General features: G+C 42.1%; 1 protein-coding gene across 2 annotated transcripts; it reads right to left on the reverse strand.

Moving 5' to 3' along the window:
• Window positions 1–3,491: 3,491 nt before the first annotated feature.
• Window positions 3,492–25,968, reverse strand: DUSP14 (dual specificity phosphatase 14). 2 transcript variants are annotated; one of them, XM_033090743.1, is made up of 3 exons: window positions 25,823–25,968; window positions 5,955–6,043; window positions 3,492–4,823 (listed from the first exon to the last, which is right to left on the reverse strand). In XM_033090743.1, exon 3 carries the CDS (start codon window positions 4,732–4,734, stop codon window positions 4,138–4,140), a length of 597 nt encoding a protein of 198 aa, XP_032946634.1. In that variant the 5' UTR covers window positions 4,735–4,823; window positions 5,955–6,043; window positions 25,823–25,968; the 3' UTR covers window positions 3,492–4,137. The 2 variants fall into 2 exon arrangements, with proteins under 2 accessions (XP_032946634.1, XP_032946633.1); XM_033090742.1 differs by lacking the exon at window positions 25,823–25,968 and adding an exon at window positions 24,167–24,257 and having other exon boundaries at window positions 3,499–4,823.
• Between the last annotated feature and the right edge of the window lie 1,203 nt (window positions 25,969–27,171).

A 27,171-nucleotide genomic window follows, 5' to 3' on the forward strand; every position in this document is an offset into this window, starting at 1 on the left:
TCTATGGAAAAAATTCTGCTTGTCTCCATTGGACAATGGCAGGTAGGTGAGGGCAGATTGACCAACTCTGCTGTCGCAGCTGAACCAATTCTCTACTCTTTTCTTTCATTTCTAAAACGATCAACTATGAAGAAAACTTTCTCTCAAAGCATGCCTGGCAGAGCACTTGGCAGTGGAGAAGAATGTTTGTTTTGACAGAGGCCCAAATCCTTGTATATCAGGACGAACGAATATCCTTCCCTTTAGGAGCCTTCCCTGAAAACCTTCTGTTTGGCCTCACAAAGACTGAACGTGGTATTTTTTTCAGACAGGACTTGGAAAGGCAGTGGCATGAAATCTCTTTTCAGTGGCCTCTGTCCAAATTTCGAGAAATGACTGCATAGGGACCAGTTCTGCCTGACTTTGCAGTGTGTGTGTGACAGACCTGAAAATTCAGGGTGAGAAGGTGGGGTTCTTGGCCTGGTGAGGCGAGTAGTGTGATACATATTTATGGTAGAAGTGCACAGCTTAGAAGCAGTGGAAGAAAATTGTTCAAAAACAGCACTGAATTATAAAAGGAAAATGCTCATGCCTTTAGTGTAGGAAGTTTTCTTTGTCACTTAAACTGAAGGCATAAAATCAGGGGAAAAGAAGAAAACCAGGTGGCTATGTACTGTGTTATCCCTGGAAAGAACATGCCAATCTAGGACACACGTTTCTCTGAATTACGTGCTTTATGAAGAGATTTTGAATCTTGTATGTTTCACTTGGTGTGACTTAGGCTTTCTGACCTACACTTAGTTTTTTATTTGTAAACTGGAAAAGTTGGTTTTGCCTATATAATTGCTGCTTTACATGACTAATTTGATTCTTTTCCCTTTTCAGGACAAAATTTGAGGGACTTCTGTTTTGTTCCATCATACACCTTTTACCTCCATCTTCTCCAAGAAAGGTACAGAACATTCTTGTTACACAGTGATTGATGCGGCTCTGCTTCACCTTGTTCTGCACCAGAATGCAGAGATGTTGTTGAGATAAATCTGTGTTTCTTTCTCCTTTGCTCTAGATCAGGGGTGTCCAAACTTTTTTCAACATTTTTCACCAAGTGCCATATGTGGTAAAATACACAAACAGCCGGGCCACTCACTCGAGGTGAAGTACGTATTGCCTCACCTGGTTTATTTAAGTAAACTAAATATATTTTTGGAATTTGCTGCGGGCCAATAAAAAATGGATTGCGGGCCACAGTTGGCCCATGGGCCGCAGTTTGGACACCCCTGCTCTAGGTGATTCTGTCCCCAGCTCCTAAGGACTGAGACAGCTGTCTCTGGATTGTTACCTTCACAGCCTTTGCCCTCCACAGGGCTTGGTGGAGTGTCGGGAACACATGTGGGCCAGTTTCTAGCAGGCTTTTCCTGAGGGCCTCTCTGCCTCAGTTCAGCCCGAGTATTACCTACGGTTTTGGCGTGGCACCGGAATTCAAGCCGGCTTTTAATTGGTCTTGTATAGTCCGTAATAGACCATAACAAAATCTACCTTTGCGGTAAGAATGTCACCCAGTTTGACAAAATTTACATTGCTGAGACATTTTTTGGAAATGCTATAGGGATTAGTCTTCTGTAAGAATGGCCTGTGTCAGTAATTTTTTGAAGTATGCTCACCTGATAACTAGATTGGTTTCCATTCCTGGATATACTCCAGAATGCTTCAGATAAAATGTCTAAGTATACTTTCTGCTGGCCTTGGCACGTATGGTATGTTTAATTTAGTCACTCCATGGGAGGTGCAGTAGGAAAATTCAGCAGATATCAGCAAAAAGCCTTTGCTGTGAAAAGTAGTCATTACTTTTAATATCTGTTTAATATTGGAAATCTTTTATTAGACACCACCAATAAGGACTTGGGGTGTGTGGAATACCGTTGCGTTGATTTTCCTTATTCAAGTTTATTAAAATGACTCGGCGTTGCATTCAGCTTTACCTCAGCTCTTGTTAGCCAAGAGCCCAGTGTCCTTGGAAACTGTAACCAAGGTTACTCATTTCCATACTGTGCATTGTGCAGGCAGCTTCACCCTACTGCTTGAGTGGCGATTAATAAGCACTTTTCTTTTTTGGTATTGTATTTTGCCTTTAAAAATTTTATGGCTTGGTATGCAATTTTTGTCTGGACATGCTTGAGATAGATGTGGCACTATATTAGGATGTTATCCGTGCTTTATTTTTCCTGTGGCTACTAGTTAGCACTCTAGGTAGGATGCTTATTTTAAATTTGAGTATTTTGAATGCATATACATATTTTTGTCTGTTTAAAGATGCCTTCTACTTGCCTTTTCCTTAATGACTAGTGTTCTTAAGCTTCAAAAAGATTATAGGGCCTTTATGTTATAGAAATTTGAAATGCTTGCCCTACACTGGGGATCACTACAAAAACACTCGTAACACCTTCTAGGTCACACACCTTCCTTTGTGACCAGCTAATCCACTCTGACACTGTCACCAGGTGTTTTCTTACTATAGAACAATGATGATTGTGGATTCTTACCCAGACTACCAGACTTACAGTTTGCCTTCACGCTAAAAAGACCCCGGCCTCTATAGCCATAGGATGGCTTTGTTCTTTTGACTGATTTTTGATCATGTGCTGATGTAGCTGATGTGCTGATTTATGGGTTCCTCTGATTTCCCACAGAAACTATTAATTTTATTTCATTTTTCCTATTTAGACAATAGTGGTGCAAAACTGGGCAAATGGTACGAAACAAGACAAGGTAAAATTTAGGTAGAAACCATTGCCACAAACCAGGTAAAATCTGGAGGATGTAATTAATATAAATATGCAGCCACGGGTATTCTATTGATGGCTTCTTGCCAAAATAGACCAAAAATCTAGAAAATTATTCCAGTGATGTTAGCTACAACCTACTGGCAAATGAAGTTAAAAAAAAAGCAGTGATGTGACAAGTGACTCCCTATCTAAATGTCAGGGGCAATCTGGTAATGGCCAGTAGTTCCCCAGGAACATGGAATAGAGAAGAACTAATTAAACTACCAAGTCCCTGCGGAGTTGTGTTGTCAGATTTATTAGGAACAGTGAACAGGGCGACATTTCCAAGTTTCAACAAAGGAAACCATTGTTATTTGTTTATCACTTGTATTAAGGTTTGGTTTAAGGCATTTGTGTGTTCATAGTTAAGCAAAGGAAGACCTTTTGTTAAAATCCAATTTCTTTGATGGAGGATCACTGCTTTGGTGCACTCCAGTTACCAGGAGAAAACTACCTTTTATCAGTATACACTCTGCTCTTTTCCACGGTTCCAGCTCTGGGAATGATATTAATACCGGCCATCTGCAGGATGTCAAATGTGGCCATGGTTCAGCTGGCATGTCTATTTTAAGTCATGTTCCTCACTGTCACAGGAGCCATGTTTAACACAATTATTGGAGAGCATCTTTCTTCCATCAGCACACACACACACACACACACACACACTGAAATTCTTCTTAGTAAAAATTCTAATATGTTAAGCAGATAGATTTATTAAAAATAATGCTAATTTAGTCCTGGGGCACACTGAATCCAAGAGGGCGTTTGCAGCAGATTTCATTATAATTACTTAACAGCTCAATAATAAAGGTTTATTTTTTTAACTTACAAAGTCACTAAATAATAAAGGGGAAAGGAAAGAGTAGGACTAATCTGGTAGAGACTGAAGCTGGTATCAATCTTCCCTAAGCGCTTGGCATGGTCTGCAGACTTAGGCAAAGCCTGTCTCGAAAGGGTTGATCAGGGCCCATAGCGGTTTTTGCACTGAGCTCCTGGATCTGTCATGATGCCAAAAGGCATGAGATTCATGATAGAGCAGAAGTAAACAGTTTATTAAACTGTTCAAATTATTAAAAATGATTAAAAGCCAGTTAAAGATTTTCATAAACACTATTCCAAAATGTTAGTTTTAAAAATGTTACTAGCAATGTATGCATTCCCCTTATGTCCCTCCCCACCCTCCCTATCTCTTAAAATAAACTTGAGCACTCAGTGTAAAAAACACTTCAGGGAGAACCAAAGTCAGCATTTGAAAAGAAAGGTGAAGAGGGGAGCACACGGTGCGTAGCAGATGCTGGTTCTGCTCCAGGGGCTGCCGATGCGGGCTCTGGTGGCATTAAATCCCCCAGTAAGGCATCAGGTGTCGGGACTCTTTCTCATAAACGTCTGGAATTATGCCATAAGGTGTCTGTACCATCTTAACTGTCGACTTCCCAAAAAGCTGGCGCTCGTAGTCTATCAGCTGCCTCCAGAAGCCTACGTTGGGCCTGATGACAGGCCTCCGGGCTTTCACCCAGTTGTACGCCTCCAGCAGGCACACGCTGTGGAACTTCATCAGGTAAGCAATGCAGAGGGTGGCCGAGCGGCTCACCCCTGCGGCACAGTGCACCAAGGTGGCCCCATGCTTCCTGCTCACACTGTGGATCTTGTCGGCTACAGTGTCAAAGTACAGTCCAATGGGGGCATGAGGCATGTCAGCCAGAGGCACTTTGACGTATTCAAACTGGGGCCAGTTGAAATTGGGGATCTCAATGGTAGCATTAACGATGCAGGTGATGCCGCGAGCCTGGAGGAGGTGCCGGTTGGAGGCCACACTGCCTCTGCCCAGGAAGAGAGAGGAGGTGATTTGAGCAATGCCTCCTATGTCCCCCTCAGAAATCATCCGAGGGGCCATGAGAGTCCGTGGTAGTGTGCTGTGACCTCTGGAGCTCATGAAGACACCAACAATCACACTTGCATCGTTGGAAGCAAGACCAGTGTTTTGTTTTCCCCACCAAGGAATCCGAAATTATAGTCTCCTTCCTGCAAAATAACAGGTATCTGTCAGTATTAAATGCTATTGATCACAGCCTTCTGCAGTGCTGGTGGAAAGGGAAGGTGAAAGGATTAGAGATGGCTGTTGTCTATAATAGAGTGTGTTCTTTCAGGAATGTAGACAAATCATTTTCTATCAATTAACAGGAAAAGTAGCCTAAGACGCCAATATGTAAAATCAATGTAAAACTCAGCTCTCTGGTGAGTATTTAAAAAAAGAGCACTAAATGGAAATTGTCATCCTATCTTAGGAAAAGTGACAGACAGAAACATGCCCAACTGGTTCCTGTACAACAGTCTTGCAGGGTCTTACTCTTGCTGAAGGGAGTGGTGTTCCTTGGAAATTAGGAAGGAAGCAGATGAAATTCTAATCCCTCCGATAGCCATGTTCGTACACATGCTGTTGCTACATCCATGTCTAATTCTACACAGAGAGATCTTACAAAGGGATAAAAATGACATCGCATTAAGTAATACGTTCAATGAACTTTCTTTATAGACTAAAAAGATACTGAATTGGATCAGTTACAGAAAAGCCAGGACATATGGTCACCTTAACCTTTTATTATTTAAAAAACAGCTACTCCTATCATATTTGTGATATCTGAATACTTTGGTAGCTTGTGCTGTGGCACTTCCATGGAAATAATCCCAGGTAATTTGAAGGCCATGGTCTCAAGAATTCACTCATCTAAGTTAATGAGCATTTTAGCTCACTAATGACCTGACCTTGGGTTTGGTTAAATAATTTCACTTTCCTCAGCCAATTCTAAGCTCCAAGATGAATCCCATTGTCTTCACATGTGTGTTGGAGTTAAATATTAGTTTAACATTTAAAGATCTATATTCTCTCATTAGTACAGTGTTTACTATAAAAGACATTCAATAGTATATAATTGCTGTATAGCATATATTAGTAACAATAGAAAAGGAAATCACTGGTTTTCTGAGACTTTAGACCCACCATTTCCTCTCACTACACATCCACACTGCTTTATAGTCTGTGTCCACTGGAAGTGTGCCTGTCCCCACCCAGGCTAGGTAGGGCTGCTCAAGGGATTCCAGTCAGAAGAGAACATCCCTCATTCCACAGACAGAAGTAGTACTGAGGATACTCACTTGTGAGGAGTCTGGTCACTCTGGAGTCCTGGATGTAGACCTGGAAAATCCTAAGTGACAGTGCTGGTCACAGTGGATATATATCAGATCTGCAGAAAGACAAGGAGGCAAAAATGTGGCCAAGAAGGAAGTTCAAAATAATTCCTCCTGAGTTGTTACTACTATATTGAGTTTGACTGGAATAAAGTGGAAAGTATGCCAAATATATCTAGATGTGCATTGAAAAAAATGTTCTAGAAGAAATATAACCTAAGTCTCAGCTTTTCATTAATGACACATAACCCACAGTGTGCAAATATAAGTACAGTTTTGGCCATAACAAACACAAATTTTTGAAAGATTCAGAGACCACAACGTATCTATGAAATGTAAGGCTCTGATCACTGGACCAGCAAGAGATGCAAAACAAGCTAGAAGTCTCTTCCATGTGCCACCTTCAGTCACCCCAGCAGTGTGAGAGACTACGGTGTACTACAAACACAGTGGGTACAATATATAAACCAGATGCTGGAAGACAGCTTCCTGCTGCAGGCTTTCTGCAGATGTGGCCGCAGCCATGAATGCCAACTGCAGGAAGTGGTGTTGAGAGCAATTTGAAATTTCACTTTCTTTCTCTTCCATGTTGGCTCTCTTATTTATTTATTTTATGTAACAATATGATGAGCACTAATGAGCATCATTAAAAATGTGCTCCTCCCCCACCTGATCCTCTGCCTTTACCAGGTAACCATCACACTTAAATTTTTTTTTGAACAGCTCTCTTGAGGCATAGCTCATATATAACTTGATGAAGTATACACCTTGATGAGTTCTGATGTATATATACACTTGAGACACTATGACCTCAAAATAATAAATATATTCATCACCCCCAAAATTGCCATCTGGTCCAGGACTTCTGTTGGGAGTTTTTTGATTATTGATTCAATTTCGTTAGTAGTTAACAATGTGTTCAGATTTTGTTTCCTCCTGATTCAGCCTTGGAAGATTATATTTCTAGGAATTTATCCATCTCTTCCAATTTGTTGGCATATAATTAATTGTTCATAGTATTTCCTGATAATCCTTTGTATTTCTGTGTTGTTGGTTGTCACTTCTCCTCTTTCATTTCTGATTTTACTTATTTGGCCTCTCTCTTTTTATCTTGATGAGTCTGGCTAAAGGTTTATCAATTTTGTTTATCTTTTCAGAGAACCAGCTCTTGATTTCATAGATCTTTTCTTTTTATTTATTTTTAGACACTATTTTGTTTAGTTCAGCTCTGATCTTTATTATTTCCTTCCTTCTACTTACTTTGGGCTGTGTTCTTCTTTTTGTAGTTCCTTTAGGTATAAGGTTAGATATTAGGTTGGTGCAAAAGTAATTGCGGTTTAAAAGGTTAAAAATTAACAAAAACCGCAATTACTTTTGCACCAACCTAATAGTTTGAGATTTTTCTTGTTTCTTGAGGTAGGCCTGTATTGCTATAAATTTCCCTCTTAGAACTGCTTTGGCTGTGTCACATAGGTTTGGGGTCACCATGTTTTCACTTTGAATTGTCTCAAGGTATCTTTTGATTTCTTCATTGATCTTGTTATCCCATTCATTGTTCAATGGCATGTTATTTAGCTTCCATATGTTTGTGTGTCTTTTGGTTTTCTTCCTGTAATTGATTTCATATAGTCTATTCTGGGAAATGTTCCATGTGCACTTGAAAAGAACGTATTACATACTCTGCTTTTGGGTAAAATGTTCTAAAAATACCAGTTAAGTCCATCTGGTCCAATGTGTCATTTAAGGCCACTGTTTCCTCGATTTTCTGTCTCAATGATTATAGCCATTGATGTCAATGGGGTGTTAAAGTCCCCTACTATGATTATATTACTGTCAGTCTCTACCTTGATGTCTGTCAATATTTGCTTTATTTATTTAGGTGCTCCTATGTTGAGTGCATAGATGGTTACAGGACTTGTATCCTCTTGTTGGATTGATCCCTTTAACATTATGAATGCCCTTCTTTGTCTATTGTTACAGCCTTTGTTTTAAAGTCTATTATGTCTGATGTAAGTATTGCCACGCCAGCTTTTTTTGGTTTCCATTTGCATGAAACATCTTTTTCCATCCCTTTACTTTCTCTCCGTGTGTCTTTTGAGCACAGGAAGCTGGGGTCGCTATACTTACACCAGACAAAATAGACTTTAAAACAAAGACTGTAATAAGATACAAAGGGCATTACATAATGATAAAGGGGTCAATCCAACGAGAGGATATACCATTTGTAAATATGCACCCCACTTAAGGAGCACCTAAATGTATAAAGAATATTAACAGACCTAAAGGGAGAAATAGACAGCAACACAATACTAGGGGGCTTTACTACCCCACTTTCATCAATGGATAGATCAGACAGAATCAATAAGAAAACATAAGCCTTAAATGGCAAGTTGGACTTTATAGTTACACGAGTATACAGAAAACTTAATAAATTTAGGAACATTGAAATAAGCATCTTTTCAGACCACAATGGTATAAAACTAGTAATCAGTTACAGGAAGAAAACTGGAAAACTCATAAATATGTGGAGACATGCTATACTAAACAACCAATGGGTCACAGAATATATCAAAAAAAACATCAAAAAAAATCTTAAGAAAAATGGAAATACAGCAAACCAAAGATTATGGGATACAGTAAAAGTTATAAGAGGGAAGTTCATAGTGATGAATGCCTACATCAAGAAACAAGCACAATCTCAAATAACTTTACACCTCAAGGAACTAGAGAGCGAACAAACAAAGCCCCAAGTTAGTAGAAGGAGGGAAATAACAAACAGCAGAGCAGAAATAAGTGAAATAGAGACTCAAACAACAGTAGAAAATACCAATGAAGCTAAAAGCTGGTTCTCTGAAAAGATAAAAATTGAAAAACCTTTCACTAGACTCACCAAGGAAAAAAAAGGATTCAAATAAAATCAGAAGTGAAAATGGAGATGTTATAACCGAAACCACAGAAATATAAAGGATCATAAGACACTACTACTAACAGTTTTACACAAACAAATTTGACAACCTACCAAAACTGAATCATAAAGAAATAAAGAATCTGAACAGACCAATAACTAGTAAGGGTACTGAATCAGTAAGTCAAACAGAGAAAGACAAATACTATATGGTATCAGTTATAAGTGAAGTCTTAAAAAAGCAAAACAAAAAAACACCCAAACTCATAGATACAGAGAACAGATTGGTGGTTGCCAGAGGAAGGGGGCTAAATGAGTGAAGGGAGTTAGAAGATGCAAACTTCCAGTTATAAAATAAATTCATCATGGGGATGTAATGTACAGCATGATGACTAGTTAATACCGTACTGCATACTTGAAAGTTTCTAAGAGTAGAATCTTAAAAATTCTCATCACAAGAAAAAATTTTTTAACTACGGTAATAGATGTTGACTTACCGTAATCATTCTGCAGTATATACAAATATCAAGTCATTATGCTGCACACCTGAAACTAATATGTTGTATGTCAGTTATACCTCAATAAAAAATTGAAAAACAATTACAGCTTTATAATGCAGTGGTTCTCAAACCTGAGTGCATCAGAACCACCTGGAAGGCTTGTCGACACAGACTACTGAGCCCCACCCGAGTTTCTGATCGCGCAGTTCTGGAGTGGGGCTCGAGAACTACTGCCTCCTGGGTGGTACTGATGCTGCCACGGGTCAGAGCACACACAGGCCACCATAGAGGTGCATGCTGTGGTGCCACCCAGATGCCCCTTCAAGGCTGAGGCACTCGGAGTGCCTCCCAGAAATTGCCCTTGGCGGAAGGGAGCCGCCTCGCCCAAGGTTATACCCCTCTTTGGGGGCCCACATGGGATGACTAATGGTGAGGGGCACACTGAGAAGTGTACAGGTGCAGTCACATCAGGTGGCGGAACATGGAAGTCGTGGCATAAACGTGTACGGCTGTGTTAGATGCAAATGGAAAGGGGCAGAACTTGGATGTGAGAACATCCTGTCCTGCAGTAGAGCAGTCTTTTGCCATTTCCAAATCTTTCCCTGGCAGAGTCCTAATAGTTTAAAAAGCAGAGTCACCATGGTAATAAACGCAAAATTAGGCTTTCAAACTGCTAGTGGTAACTCCCTAATCAATGTGGAAAATCTGGAAGATGCTAATCAAATTTCCAACCGGGTAATATAGTTACTGTCTAATTCAGAGGGACTGTCTTGTGAGCTCCCAGATAATCATTCTGTTTGGGAAGACAGCAGCCCTCCTGAGGCAGGGGTCCCAGACTCCCTGGCCTTTTCAGCAGAAAGGTTTTCACCCAGCGCCAAAGGGTGGGCTCCAAGCCTAGCTTATTCTGTTAACGCCCATTTGCTGGGCAGTGATGGGGGACTGGTGCTGCAGGGAAAGAAAACAGACTGAGTCCTCGGAACAGAACCCAAGGGAGACTGACGCCATGCGCCCCCCCTGTTGCTGCGAGCCAGTCTTGTGCCAACAAACCTGCTGAAAATGCCAAAGCGGGTCCAAGGTTTAGAAAAACAACTTCTGCCAGAGAGCACTCAGAGGGCACAGAGATTACAGATGCTCCTTTGACAGACAAACACTCCTGACCCCTTTTAAAGATCGGAAAATCCAAGGTTCAGAAAGGGAGAGATGATTTCACCGTGGAGAACACAAGTAATTGAACCAGACCCAAGGTGCCGGGCTCCTAGCTCAAGTCCATGCTGCTTCTCGGCGGGTGGGGTGAAGTGGGGGGGTGGCTGTGTTCTCATTACCTGCATTACAGCATGCCGACACCACCAACCAGAGCCTTCAATGCATGAAAGGGGTCTTGGACCTGCCTAAGAAGAATGTGTTTAAATGCTACTTACTGAAAAGACGGAGCCCAGATCTGCTGAGCTGCCCCAGTTTCTCTTATTGCCTGAATAGGAAAATGTTGCTACAAACTGATACACCATTCAGGACGCAGAAAGCCCTCCTGAGAGCACAGGGACCTCACTCAGCAAGGAGTAGTCCCACAGAAGAAGCCTTAGTTTGCTTCATTTCTAGGATTAGCAGATTCTAATCATAAATAGAAGAAAATATGGGTAATACATCACAGGTGTGTCAAAATCAACTCAGTAAATATGTACTAGAATATTTACTTAGAGAAATAGAGAAAGGGTATCAGGAGTGTAAAAGGCTGAGCAATGTCTGAGGTATCAGAGCAAGGTGCTCTCTGCGTGACCGTGCCATTCCCACTGTAGCACACTGGTCTCTGGGACGGGGATGACCAGAGGAATGTCCACGTCGCTGTCCATGGTGGTCAGCTCAGCCCTCCCAAGTTGCTCTGGCAGCTGCATTTACTTTTTGGAGGGAAAAAGGCTTCCCTGGCCAGGGGAAGGGGTGGGATGGCGTGGAAGACAAAAAGGAGGAGCTGCCCTAAACCACCCCCAAAGACGTATTTTACAAGTTATAAGCAGTGTCTCGGCAGAGATGATGCTGGTCTCTGAATAAAGAGCAAAGCACTGAGTGCTAAACAGAATGCAGAATTAAGTGTCTGCCCAGTGGGCCTGTGATCTCAATAATGCATAAGCCAGCAGCCACTGGCTGCCCCCTGTACTGGAAAGCGGGGATGCGGGCAGCGGGCTCCTGCGGGCGCTGGTGCCCACACCTGGAGCAGACTCGGAATCACCGCCCGGAGTCATGGTCTATTCAGAGCATCCAACCCAGTGCCACAGAGGCTACTTTCCTTTTTTAAAAAATGACAACCACTAGAATCAGCAGTTAACTGAAACTCTATCTACTGCTTTTTCTCCTCATGTTGAATAAGCAGAAAATTGCCACAGTGTTGCTAGAGATGATTAAAATGATTGACTAAAATATTTTTAGCTTTAAAAATTTCAGAGGGTCACAATATATATCGGAGGCCTACACTGTTATTTTATTTTTACACCTGTGAGCCTATGTAATCACCTTTCTCCCTCCATTAAAGTACATCTTTAGTTCTTAAAAAAACAAACAAAAAAAACTTTAAAGTTACCCTTTTAAAAATAGAGGCATTTTAGCCTACACTGCCATAAATAAATACTACTTCTTGCATTAATTTTCCTTATTAAATCAGAAACGTGTTCCATTGGGGAAAAAGCTAATATACTCAGTCTTACAAATAAAAGTCAGTCCAGTAAACTTTCATTAAAGAAAAGAAATCTTTGACAGAGCATTAAGAATAAAATTCAAACGTTTGAGTTATATTCATATAAAGTAAAATGAAATAAATGATATTCACAAATTGTTCTCAGTCATCTGGATAGGTTTAGTAATTTGGCTAAAACACCTCAACATCTTACATTTAGAGGAAGGGTTGTTTTGCTTCTCCCACCAAATAACTGATACGATGGTGTCGTGGGGTGAAGATAAATACACAAAGCAAAAGGCTGAGAGTCAACGTTGTGGTTTGGCCATAGATATGCCCAGTGTGACACGGAGCTGTAGGGTAACTGCCTGTGTAGTCATGGCCATCCTGGTGTCTCCTCATGTGGACCACCCGCCCATGAACGGAGCCTAACAGACAGTAGGCAGCTGCTGCACGGAGAATACACCACAGCTCAAAGGACACTTGAGAAGAGGACAAACATGCCAGTACAGTGCATAGGTGCACAGACTTGAACTAGTTCCATATGATGAATTCATAGATTTCAATGTTAGAAAGAGGAGTAGGGAAAAGCGACTATCAATAACTACCTATAAAAGGTGAAGGAAGGTACATATTTTGGGTACCATGGGGTAATCTGTTCACGTTTAGAATTGGAATTTTTGAATTTCGTCCTCATCCACTTGGGTATTTATCTTTCACTCATTCACACAACCGTATTTACTGAGTTCATGCCATCCATGTGTTCAACATTCTTCTAAGTGTTGGGGCCTGGGGCAGAATATTTGCCAAAGGTGCCCACAGCAGTCTCTCTCATCCCACATGACCTTATGTGACCAACTCAACCAAAAGAGTACAGCAGAGATGTAGAAATGCTGCTGCTCAGGCTAGATGATTCCACCTTGCTCTCAGGACTTGCTCTTGGAACCCCGTTGCATGCTGTAAAGAAGCCCAATACAGTTGCCATATGGAGAGGTCCCATGTGGGTGTTCCAACCAGCAGCCCAGCTGAGGTCCCAGCTGACAAGCCAGGATCAACTACTAAATATGTGAGTAAAGACACTTCAATGATTCCAGCTCCCAGCCGTCAAGTCACCCACCCCCAGGCTTTGAATCTCCCACCAGGGGCCCCAGATGTTGTGGAGCCAAGAAAAGTTGTCTCTACTACGTGAAGTACAAATTCCTGAACTACAGGACTCTGAGCAAAATAAAAATGGCTGTTTTTGCACTGAGTTTTGGAACATAGTGCTATGCAGCAATAGTAACTAGAACGGACATAAAGGGAATGTAAGACATGACCCTGTGCTAGGATTTTATCTTAAAGAGATGACACAAGATACTCATATAAAACAGCTGAATAACAACAGTTAGAGATGGACTAACATGAAGTGAATCAAATTAGTGCAAACAGTACGTGCCACAGCAATGCAGAGAAGGCACAGGGTCAAAGAAAAAGTGATACTGAAAACCTGAGTTTTGTTTCTTATAATTTTGTATAATTATGAGGGATCTTATACGTTTTTTTTTTCGCCAATCCATTTAAAACACACTGCCATTCTTGCCTTTCAAGAGCCTCCGTAGTTTTAGATTCCAGATGGAGAAGACAAGCTCTTTGCTATAACCTCTTACTACTCAAAAAGTGTGATCCAAGACCCAGCAGCGTCCACCTGGAGCTTGACAGAAATGCAGACTCTCCGGCCCCATCCCAGACTCCACAGGTGATACACATTCAAATGTGAGCAGCACCGCTCGCGTTGATCTGCCTCAGTCTGTCCCCCTGGACTCGCTGAAACAAAGCTGAGCACCTGTTTTGTTTAAGCCACACAAGCACGCTCAGCCTCCCACAGATCAGTATCCTTCTGCTGTCACAGTTCCCAGATGAGGAATCAGAGGTAAATGGAGGTTAGGAGGCTTTCCCAGACTCTACACAGAAAATTAGTAACCCCACTGGGAACATAGTCCCTTTCCATGAGTTGTCTGTTGATTAATCAGACAATCTGACCACAACAGATCAAGTGATCTGAAGACTACCAAAATGGACGTTTCATTGAGGAAGAAAATAAAAACTGCAAAGAAATCAAGGAACTTAAAGTCAGTCTGATTGTGCTTTGTAATCTGAATATTAATTTAAAAAGTCCTAAATTTCTAAGTAGTATGAAATGGTCTTTGGGTGTAAAAAAACTGATAAACCTAACCCAAGAAAATGCTTATAGAATTCTACAATCACATTAAACTTGTATGGTGATAACTGGAAACCAATTTGTGTCACAGTCCATGTAAATAATACTTAGAATCATCAAGGAGTAAGTAATAAAAATTAAGTATGAATCACAGCTTCTTGGTTAAGCAGTGAACTTAGGTAGGTCAGAACATGTACACATAGAGTACTTTAAAAAACAAAAAATTCAGCATTTAAACCCAAGGTAGGTACAAAATCTCAGAAAATGCAGATTTTTTTCATAAATAAGATCTTAGTCTTTAAAATCTCATTATTTAAGGACAACAAAAAAGATTGTCTAAATTAGCATAACATTCACAGGACTGAGAGCTCAACAGTGAACAACTAACTGACCACCCTTTGATCATCTTATCATCTGATGTCTCATTGGATGAATTAAAATCCTTAAAATTCAAGCAGTGAGCCTCAACTTTCTCCCTGCAAGAATTTCTTTATCATACCCCCGGCCCAGTTCCACATTTGTGGTGATTTTACACCAAATTCATTTCATTTATAAAGTATTGATAATTTCCCATTTTTCTTTATACATCAAAGGCATCTATAATCATCCACTAGAGTTTCTGAGAATAAGATAACCAGGTAAATCTCTTGCATCTACTGGAAGGAACCTGGTGAAGCTACATACCCTCTCCATGCTGAGGGACAGCCAGGCTACCCGACTTTGAGGGCAACTGGCTGAGTCTGAGCCCTCCCATAGCAAAGGGAGGAATCAAAAGGCAGAGAGGATCCTGAAGTTATTTCCTTGGCTTTTCTCCTGAAACAACTGTCTTACACAGTAAGGCAATATACATCACTCTTTTGAGATTATACTACTGTATTTCCCCGAAAATAAGACCGGGTTTTATATTAATTTTTGCTCCAAAAGACACATTAGGGCGTATTTTCAGGGGATGTCTTATTTTTTCATGTACAACAATCTATGTTTATTCAAATACAGTCATGTCATCTTCAGGAACATCGTCATACTAAATGCTTCCATCTGACTGATGATCTTAACTGGGGCTCATTTTGGGGGTAGGTTTTATTTTCGGTGAAACACGGTACTAATTATTACTCAAATAAGAGAATGCAGTCGCCTCTGAGCCACACTCTACTCTTGTTCAAATCAGAGGTTGGCAAACTATGGATGGCAGGCCTTGTCTAGCCCACCACCCATGAGCTAAGAATGCTTTATACATTTTCAAATGGTTAAAAAAGAAATCAAAAGAACAGTATAGCTGACCCTTGAACAACACCGTGGTTAGAGTGCCAACCTCTGGTGCAGCGAAAATCCGTATATAACTATTTCATGGCACATAAAAATTACTTGACATTAAAGTTTAAGTATTCATGAATGAAGTTTTATTGGAACACAGCCCTACTCATTTGTTAACGTATTAATTATAGCTGATTTTACGCTACAAAGGCAAGTTAAGTAGTTGCAACAGGAACTATATGGTCCACAAACCTAAAATATTTACTACCTGGCCACTTTATAGAACAAGTTTGTCAATCCCTGGTTGAAATTATGTTATGAGGCCATCATAGTACGGCAAAGGAATATTTTTCTAAGTGTGGTCCTAAGGACCCCTGAATAAGAATACTGCATGATGGGGCGGCCGGATGGCTCAGTTGATTAGAGTGCAAGCTCTGAACAACAGGGTTGCTGGTTCGATTCCCGCATGGGATGGTGGGCTGCGCCCTCCACATGAGATTGAAGACAAGGAGCTGATGGGTCTTGGAGAAGCGCACTGTTCCCCAATAAAATTAGAAGGAAAAAAAAGAATACTGCCCGAGACTCATCTGAGCTGCTGGTTAGAATGCAGACTCCTAGGCCCCACCCCAGACCTAATTAATCTCGGGGGAATAAAGGCCTGGGAATTTATATTTCTAGCAAGTACCTCTGTAAAAGAATTTAAAATAAGATGAAGCTATTGTGGAAAAGATAAACTGTAATTTCTAGGAGGATAAATGGAACAAGGAACTTCATAAACATGGATTTAGTTTTAAAAGTTATTTTCAAATAAAACAATACATTAGTTATTTAGATTTAAGATACAATCCAGTATGAAACAAGTTCCATTTCATTTACATTTTGGATCATCTTTAGCTGAAAGTTTATACCAAGTAATTGAAGCTCTACGAAACATTGCATACTTCTCCAAATTTTGTTAACAATGTGAAGTGAGGTACAACCTTTAACCCCAAAGGAGTTCTGGTCCCCAAACACAAAACATGTGCCAGTGCAAATTAAAGGCTATAAGAAATTCCTATGTCCTTCTGACACTCATCAAAAAGTTTAGTTTAAAATACACAGACACAGTCATGTGTTGCTTAATGATGGGGATTCGGTCTGAGAAATGCATCGTTAGGCAATTGCGTCATTGTGGGAACTGCACAGAGTGCACTTACACACACCTGGATGGTCCAGCCTCCCACACACCTAGGCTCTGTGGTGTATACCTGTGGCTCCTAGGCTACAAGCCTGTACAGCACGTTACTGTACTGAATACTGTAGGCAAGTGTAGTACAATGGTGTTTGTGTATCTAAACATAGAAACGGTACAGTAAAAAGACAGTATAAAAGATAAATGGTCCACCTGTATAGGGCACTTACCATGAATGGAGCTGGCAGGACTGGAAGTTATTCTGGGTGAGTCAGTAAGTGAGTGGGGAATGAATGTGAAGGCCTGGGACATACTGTACACTACTGTAGATTGTATAAACACTGTACACTTAGGCTACACTGAATTTAAATATGTATTTTCTTCAATAATAAATTAACTTCAGCTTACTCAAACTTTTTTACTTTGTAAGCCTTTTAATTATTTAAGGTTTTTGTTTGTTTGTTTTTTTAAGGAGGGCGCAGCTCACAGTGGCCCATACCGGAAATGAACCGGCAACCTTGGTGTTATTAGGGCCACGCGCTAACCAACCAGCCACCTCTAAAAGTTTTTGATTCATGGTAACACTTAGCTTCAAACTCAAAACACTGTACAGCTGTACAAAAATATTTTCTTTATATCCTTATTCTATAAGCTTTTTTCTATATTAAAATGTACTACTTTTTAACTTTTTTGTTAAAAACTAAGACACACACACACATGAGCCTGGGCCTACACAGGGTCAGGATCATCCAAGTCACTGTCTCCACCTCCATATCTGTCCCACTGGAAGGTCTTCGGGGACATTAACAGGCAGAGCTGCCACCTCCTGAAGGACCTGCCTGAGGCTGTTCTTGAGGAGGTGTCATCTTTTCACAAATACAGCCATGGTGGTTAGAGCATAGATTTGCTTGTAAGCAGACAATGCCATGAAAGCTCCTCTCTACTAATGAAAACTTTTTGGTGTTAGGGACCACGTTTTCAAATCTTTTAAGGAACTTGCTGAGGTCTGCAAAAGCTGCTAAACCCTTCACTAGGAATTTTCTTAGGGAGTCTTTATTTTCTTCTCCTGTAGTTTCCTTTTCTCTTGCCTCTTCTTCAGCTACGGTTCCTGTTCCAGTTCCAACAACTCCTCATTAGTCAGTTCCTCAGGAATCACCTCGCGGACTCCGGAATGTCGTCCTCAGACACAGCCAGGTTCAAGTTGTTTGCCGTCTCAACCACAGACTTCATTTTTGCAACCTCCTCCTCCTCCTCGACAAATCCTTTCATCATGGACGAACCTCTTGAATGTCTTCTTCCAGATGCCATTCCTCCACTCCTTGCTGACATCCCCCCCAAGCCCAACCGAAGTTCTTGATGCCGTCACAGAGGTTGTAATCCTTCCGGAATTGCATCAGTGTCTTCTGTGCCTTCCTCAGTTGTATCAATAGCCTGAGCAAAGGTCCTCCTCAGGTCGTGGGCCTCAAAGCTGCTCTAGCTCCTTGACCCATTGGTTGGATCAAAGAGGTGGTGTTTGGAGGGAGAAACACCACTTTGACATTGAGATGAACATCACCAATAAAAGGAGGATGACCGGGAGCATTGTCAACAACGAGCACAATTTTGAAAGCTATGCTGTTCTCCAAACAGTACTTCTCCACTTTGCTGACACAGCAATTCAGGAAGGCATCCTGGAAGAGGAGCTGGGTCATCCGTGCCTTCCTACTGCTCCAGCGGTATAGGCAGGGGGGTTACTGATACGCTTGAAGGGCCAGGGGCTCTCACTCTGCCAGATCACAAAGGGCTTCAATTTGTAGCCTGCAACACTGCCCCCAGCAAGACTTATCCTGTCCTTAAAAACCTTGAGGCATTGACTTGGCCTTTTTATAGATGAAGGTCCTTTCAAGTAGCTGTTTCCAGAACAGGGAGGTTTCATCCATATTGAATATTTGCTCTGGCAAGTAATTTTCCTCCACAATCAGCTTATTTAGAGTTTCCAAAAATTCTTTGGCTGCCTTCATTCACATCAGCACTCAGACTTCACTACTGACTTCCATATTATGTAATGAATAATGATTCTTGAGTTGTTTAAACCACCCAGAGCTAGCAGTAAATTCAACATCGTAGCTGGCTCCAGCCTTTTCCTTCACTATCACAAGGAAACTTTGGCTGTGACCTAAAAGCAAGAGATATGCTTCTGTATCTGGTCTTCAATCCAGGTCATTACAAGTTTCTCCATGTCTGATATGAGCCCTTCTCAAATTCTGTTAGTCTCGTAGCCTTCAATGAAGCAGATCCTTTAACAGCTTCCATCACTTGTTCTTCAAGATGGTAGCTGTGGTGGAATGGGCATGCCTGACTGACGAGCAATTACCATCCTTCATAGTCCTTAATCACTTTTTTTTTTAACTTTTATTTATTTAAATGTGTTTTTCCAGGACCCATCAGCTCCAAGTCAAGTAGTTGTTTCAGGCTAGTTGTGGAGGGTGCAGCTCATGTGGAGAGTGCAGTGGCCCATGTGGGGATCGAACCAGCAACCTTGTTGTTAAGAGCACCACTGTTCTAACCAACTGAGCTAACCGGCCACCCCCTTAATCACTTTTAATTTCACTTCCAGGACAATCACTCAATGTGACTTCTCACTGGCAACATTAGCAGTGGGTTTTGTATGCTTAGGGACCATGGTGAACAAAACAACAGGAGATTAAATCAAGCACAAGAGAAAATAATGCAATCAAGAGATGCAGTAAACACAAGATGTCTGAGGCTGCTGCCAATGTAACGGCATACTCGCACAGCAAACCTTTTTTTAATCAGTAGAAAGAGTACACTCTAAAATAACGATAAAAAGTATAATAAATACCTAAACCAGTAACATAGTTATCATTATCAAGTATTATGTATTGTACATAATTGTTATGTGTATACTTTTATATAACTGGCAGTGCAGTAGGTTTATTTACACCAGTAACACCACAAACATGTGACTAATGTGTTGTGCTACACCATTAGGACAGCTACGATGTCACCGGGCAATAGGAATTTTTTAGCTCCATTATCTTATGGGACCACCATCATATAGTATGCAATCCATCATCATTGCACATGACTGTATTTAAATATAGTGGGTTAGAAGGCAGCCTATCAGATTCATGGAGATGGTTGTCTCAGTGGGGAAGGAAGAGGAAGGGCCCAAGGGAGCCTCGATTTTATAAGGCTTGTTAATAAAAGAAAAGGAGATACAGCAAGTATGACCAATTTTGAGTGATGAGTAGTAGCGTTGGTTAATTTGTTCTTTGTAATTTTCTATGTGACTGCAATTTCTAAAAATAAAAATTATTTGGAATAGAAGAAAATTAACTACAACAAATGTCTAGATCCAAGCCCCTCTCTAGGCTTTGGCCCATACCTCTCTTCACATGAGAGCTAGACTAACAGTCGATTTGGTAAGAGAACGTGGCAAGGATACCAGAGTGACGCAATGACTAAATTAGGAAATTCTTAATTATAAATCGTGATTTCAAATTTGTATGTAACTTGTATGCTGACAGTACTCTCCTAGATACTATTTTTATCAGTATTTCCTCAAAATTTCAACCAAGCTCACCTCATGGCCTCTCTCTTCCAGGCGAGGAAAGCTGGTGCTTCATATATTCTCTCTGCCACATAAATGTTTACTAGTCAACAGAAGCAGTAGGCTCTTAAGAATTTTCTCACGTGTATCCATCCACCAACTCAAAAAGCTAAGGTGTCAAAAGGACCTACTACTATAGGCAATTAATGCTGAAACTACTCCAGAACAAAGACAAAAAAGTGCCCAGCAGTTGCAAATGAGTTTCAAAAGAGCATTTTTGTCCACTGAGACGTCAAGATGGCAGGGGGGAAAGCTGACCAAACTGGATGGGTGGTCACTCTCAGTCAGTGTAAGAGCAAGAGTGGGAAGTGGCGTGGCCCTGACCTCCACACCCAGGCTCTGTCTTCCCTGCAGTAGGTGGAATACAGAGTCCCTTTCTAAGTTACTGCCCACCTGAAGGGATATAACAGAACACAAATAGGATTTCTCCCCCATCACTTAGATTAAGAGGTCTGACACTACTTTTTAATCCTTCTCCTATAGATGTCTTTTCTTGAACTTATACATAAGTAGTTTTAAAAAATTATGATTATTTTTGGGGTGGCCGGATGGCTCAGTTGGTTAGAGCATGTGCTCTCAACAACAAGGTTGCCGGTTCGACTCCCGCATGGGATGGTGGGCTGTACCCCCTGCAACTAGATTGAAAACTGTGATTGGACTTGGAGCTGAGCTGCGCCCTCCACAACTAAGATTGAAGGACAACAACTTGAGCCAAAAAAAAAAAAAGCTATTAAAAAAAAATGATTATTTTAGAATATCTGAAACAAAGCTTTAATAAATAACTAAAAAAATACTCATGACTTATGTAAAAACTGAACCTAGAACCATTGAGTCACTTTCCAAGATGCCGTACAGAAGAAATAAAAAGGAACTACAAAACTCACATTCTTTGGGCTACTGTTCTTCCACCACTCCTGTAACTATGAAAAAGGATCTAGAGGGTCTTTTCTAAACCTAAGCAGAGCTGTAGGACATTCTGCTATTCTACAGTCGGCTGTTCGTAGATAATACTAGACAGCAGATACTCAACACATACCTGAATTTAATAATTTAATAACTGTCCTGACGTGACCTCCCTATCTCTCCCTCGCTTTCGCATCCTTGCCCTCCCTCCCCACCCACCCCACGGACACCCCTAACTTTAAACCTAGCTAGCAACACCAGACACAGGCAATTAAAGTTAACCTGGCAACTATCTACTCAGAGAGCAGGAATTTTCTGTATCAAGCCCAGTTCTAAACTACCTCTTCTGTCATACACAAAGGAAGATTTGGAGAAAAATACATTTGAAAGATGGTAAGAGTCATTTATTCCAGTAGCAAAGAAGCTGTGGTTCCTCTGGAATTGCCAAGGAGGGACAAACCACAGTCTGTGCTCGGTGCCTCTTAGGGGATCTGCACATGCTCACAAGTATGTGAGTAGCTACCCTCAGAGGGTATTTTAACAAGGATTGGCCTGGGTTCCTGCGTACGTCACACACTAAAGCCAGCAAGACTGGTCTGCACATTCAGGGCTAGGCACAAAGCAAGCGTTCACTAGCACAACGCAAGTCACCAAGTTAGGGCATCTGGTAGCTCAAGAGACAGGATGCACCCAAAACCTTCAAGTCTTCTAGGTACTAGACACTTTTATTTTTAATACTTCATTTTGCATATTTAAATTTCCCTATAACTACACGTCTGTTTTAAAAAAAAAAATCAATGAAAGGGTTCCCCTAGGTATTTGTCAACGAAATAGAGTGCAAAAACCATCTCTGGCCTTTGAGTGGTATATTAGTCCAAACTATACAATTAAACATAAGTATATATAAATACACTGATACATGAAGGCACAGGGATCAGTACATAGAGGTGACATGTATTCATTCATTCAAGAAATATCCAAACATGTTGTGGTTAAATAGCAAATACAGTGGATTATAAATTCAAGGCTGACACCACTGGAGGAATGTAAATTACTACCCCATTTCCCTGAAAATAAGCCCTAGCTGGACAGTCAGTTCTAATGCATCTTTTGGAACAAAAATTAATATAAGACCCAGTATTATACTATATAAGACCCGGTCTTATTTTACTATAATATAAGACTGGGTCTTATATTAATTTTTGCTCCAAAAGACACTTTCGAGCTGATTTGTCCGGCTAGGTCTTATTTTGGGGGAACACACGATAGTACAATGACTCTGGAAAACAGGCATCAGCTGGTAAAGCTGAAGTGACACACACCTATGACCCAGCACTGTTTATAACTGCCCCAGTCCAGAAACAACCCAGATATCCATTAGCAGTGGATGATGGATAAATAACTTGTGGTTCATACAAAAATGAACTAATTATAGTCACAGGTAACAACATGGATAAGTCTTAATACTATATAATGCAAGGATTTAAAAAAAATTATGTGTCTATACGTACACACACAGACACACACACACACACACACATAAAATATTGACCCCAAACAAATGATTTAAAAGAATTCCAACTTTGATCACATTTGCATAAAAGTGAAAAACAGACAAATAAAACTGAACTGTTGAACGATTTATATTTAGGGGATAAAACTATAGAAAAGAAAGGAAGTGATTTCCACACAAACGAGACTAGCCACTTGGCTTGGTTACCTGTAAGGGTGGGGGAGAGGCTGTCACTGGGAAATAGTGGGTGGGATGAGAGTACTTCTTGACAAGATGGTTAGAATTGCATTTTCTTTAAAAGCACTCATTAAGTTACGCATTTATGTTTTATACCCCTTTCTGTGTGTTACAATTCACAATTTTAAAAAAAGGTAAATAAATACAATGTCACTTTCCAGGAATTCAGAACCATTATAATTCGGCTAATCTGGGGAAAGAACACTTCCTCTCTGAATGTCACAATCAGCTGTCGGCCTCACGAGGTCAAGGGACCTTATCTGCCAGTATTCAGCACAGTTCCTCTAGCATGGCAAAAATCCTCGATAAATGTCTAACATTTAAACCCATAAACTCTTGATGTGAATTTTGCTTTAACTCACCCATCTCCTGAAATTAACTGAGCTGAACTGTGATCACATCAACACTTCCCTTTCTTTGTCTTCACCCCAGTGAAGCTTTCATAAATAACTAAAGCTACCACCTTAAATATTCGTTCTGTAAGTTTACACCCAGGCACCGTTGCTTTAGCAACTGTCCCTGCCTTCCATTCCCTTTTACGCCTCCTTATAAGCAAAGAAAAGATGAATACACTAGTAGTCCTAGATTTCTTTTTTTCTAATGGGAAAGTTACTCTGCAACTCAGAGTAACGCCTAGGATGTTAATGATTTAACTGCATTGAAGTTGGTTAAGAAGGGATCATTTGCCCATTGACCAGAGAAATATTACCACGCTACCAGGTTAATAAAACTCTACAACCAGCTGTAACTAAAACACATGCTACCTACTCTACAAAGAAACCAAATCTCCATGAACAGGCCTGGTTAATTTTATATAATACTTCATTTCAATTTAAAAAATCATTTTGTGCAAACAGACATTTATGAAAATGCTTAAAAAAGACTAAAAGGATACACACAAACTCATCAAGATACACACAGCAGTTGCTTTTGGGAAAGATGCTCAAACGAAGGCTTTAACCTTATCTGTAAAGTTTTAATTTTTTACATAGAGAATGATTAATGTATTTCTTGTAATATTGAAAAAAAGCATTTTTAAAATCCAACTTGCTTTAAAATAAAATCCCAATTGCAAAGGAATCCATCAAACCCAAGTAACAACCACCATTTTAAAATACTAAAGTTTTAAAGGATTTCCTGGACTTATACTACAACCTGGCCAGTTTTTTATGATACGAACATACATTTATGCCATTCTATTTAAGGATATTATAGAAATCATACCTGCATTTAACCAATAGAAAAGATGTCAGACGAGAACACAGCATTGACACGTTTGACACTGACGTTAAAAAGACTTGGAATGAAGGAAACGTCTCCCCTTTTATGGGGGAAAGCCAAAAATATCAAGCAACTACCTCTCCTCCCCCAAGCGTCAGAAGATGAGTCAGAGCTGGAGGCAGGAATAGGGCCCATGTGTCAAGCCGCCTGTGCAGGGCTCCTTCCTCCCTCCATTCGGCAACCCTCTCCCCGCACCCAGGTTGGGGTCTCTGCCTCGGCCTGTCCCCGATTAAATTCTCAGGCGTCTCTGGTGAAGAGGCTGTTATTCATTCTGGGGGCGCTTCAGTCCCTGCGTTTCTAAAGGGAACCTTAGAATGAGAGCCTTTATGAGTCCACAAGTAACCACCACCAAATGCAGTTCAAGGGAGTGGAGCTTTTAGACACACACAACTTTGCAAAGAATACAGCACCTTTGTTCCCCTCATTTTAAAGAGCAGGAAACACACAGAGCAGCTGTGACTTGTCCAGTATCACTTAACTCGGTGACAGAGCTGAGTCCCAAGCATGGAGTTGTTGACGGCTGGCCCCGGCCTCTATGATTTTTAATTGATCTGTACAATCTCAGGGAGGATATTCCAACATTGCACTATATTTCTGAGTGGCCTAATGGACTAGGAATTCCAGGAAACTCTGGGTTAAATCTCTTGGTCCACGTTCCTTTAAGTTAGTAAAGAATCAGGACTCAGCTAGCTATCTGCCTCCGTTTTTACATCTGTAAAACGGTGCGGCAATGCTCTCTACCAACCTCGCTTATAAAACTACAATGAACAGCTAGTTAACACATGCTAAATGCCTTGAGGTCCTGCTGGAAGTTTTGTGTTGTTTCTCTAAATCCAAACACAGTAGAACTGTATTTGTAAGTCATTTCCCTGGTCTCTGGGATGCCCAGTTACCATAACACTGGCTGGTACCATTGGCAACATCCACGTAAATAAAATAGAGTTATACAATCCACTTAAGGCAGCCACAGCACGCAACTCCCCTCACAGACAAACAACTCAACTTCGCTTTGGAGCAAGGGTACTTAGGAGCAATAAAAAGACATGTCAGCACTGTTCACATCAATCTACCATCGCAGAAAAATACTCAAGTTGAATACTTGGCATTGCTGAAAGTCAAGTTGTTTCTATCAATGCACCAGAAACCTTTGGAAGACGCAAAAAGCCGCCGTCCGCCCCTGTGGCTCGGAGCGGGTGGATGTCGACGGCGGAGGTACGGAGGCCACGGCGGGGCCGGAGAGCAGAGGGGTCGGGAGGGGAAGGGAGCAGACGAGGATGCTCGCGAAGGAGCCGGAGGGCCGGTATCCAGGGCCAGGAGTCCGCCGCAGAGGGGCAGCTGCAGGGGGTGCGCGCCGAGAGCCAACGAGATCCGGGCCGGGCGCTGAGGAGGGGGAGCTGCCGAGGGCCCCGGGCCTCTCCTCTCCCCGCTGCCCAGAGGATGCCAGAACCGCCGGGAGCAGGTGGGGGCGCCGGCACAAAGTTTCCAGAGACGAGGGTCGCGCGGGGCCCCGATCGCCTGGTCCCTCCAGCGACCCGGAGCCACGTCGGTACCAAGTGTCGCCCGCCCGCTGCCTCCCGCCCGGGCCCACGGGCCCCGTACCAGTTCGGCCGGGATCGCGGCGGACGCTCCGTCCTCCTGCGCGGCTCGCAGCTTCTGCGGGCTGGCCGCCGCGCGCGCCCCTCCTTCTCCCCTCCGCCCGCGCCCGGGGCGGGCCGCGCGCACGCTCCCTGCGCCCAGCCGCCCTCTCTCGGGGAGGGGGGGCGCACGGGGCAGGGGGCGGGGTCTCGGCGCGGAAGGCGCGCCGCGGGGGGGAAGCCAGCGAGGGACGCGCGGGGCCGCAGGCGACGCGCGTGCGCATCGCGCCCTCCGCCGCCGAGTGCTGTGGACCCCGCGATGCACGCTTCCCCCGCGCACCCTCTGCTCCGGGGTGTCTTGTCTCCTACATGACTCTTCCCTTCCCCACTTCAGCGTCTACCTACAAGCCGGGTTTGGGGCGAGGGTGCAGGGGTCGTGTACTTTCTGGCTGTAAGAGGGTTAAAGGCAAGAAAACGACACAAATATAAATGGGGTGAAGACTGCAGTTAGTGACTAATCAGCGACTCTCACCCCACCCCCACCTTCTATCCTGCATGGAGGAGCCCAGGAGTTCGGACTGAAGAGTGAAAGGAAAATAAATCTCATGGCAACTGTTGAGTGACTTTTGCTTGGGCAGTTTCAAGTAACTGTGGGAAGCTATATTGTCCGAGACTCTAAAGTACATATAGATACGGCCGTCCTTTGCCTGCCCGGAGACCGCCAACCCATCACCACGGACAGGTGCCATTGAGTCTCCAAACACCAGATGCACAGCTCATGCCTCTGAGATGGAGTTGTAGAGCCTCCGGAGCCCAAGCTGAACACATGGACTCGTTGAGGGCTTATTTGCTGTGTCACTCTGAGGGACATTTAATTCAGGTTTGCCCATCTGTAACGTGAATAGACGCAAAACGGACATTTTTCAGCACAAGCCTGCCCTGGCAAATGAGGGGAGACAGATACAAACGACTTCGTCAGGGCTCCTCAGTGAGTCAGACACCTAAGAGTTCAGACTCCACGCCCAGCCCTTTACTCACCAGACCCAGCTCCTCACCGTTGTTAATCGTTGGCATCAGAACTGCTGAACAATCAAAGGAGCAGCCAGGTTTGGGAGGATAGGGTGGTGAGGGAAATAAAAACTGCGTGTTGGGTTTACATCTCCTGCCGTCTTCAACCAAAAGCTTTGAGGCTTTTTCAGACTCTTCCTGATTCCCAGCCGGACTCAAGTTGTCCTGTGGGTGTAGGAATATCTAAAGTTCTGCTTGCTTCCCAGACAAAAATATAACATCAAAGGCATTTTAGTGATAATCTTAGGGGAGCTGAAAAAGCCTAGAATTGAGAGATTTGTTTATATTGCCTTCATAAAAAGAGAG

The sequence above is a fragment of the Rhinolophus ferrumequinum genome, chromosome 21, assembly GCF_004115265.2.
Source record: "Rhinolophus ferrumequinum isolate MPI-CBG mRhiFer1 chromosome 21, mRhiFer1_v1.p, whole genome shotgun sequence".
Taxonomy (NCBI): Eukaryota; Metazoa; Chordata; class Mammalia; order Chiroptera; family Rhinolophidae; genus Rhinolophus; species Rhinolophus ferrumequinum.

Excerpts from the sequence above, each read along its gene's own strand:
- DUSP14 (XM_033090743.1), bottom strand. The coding sequence starts at position 4,734 with ATGAGCTCCAGAGGTCACAGCACACTACCACGGACTCTCATGGCCCCT.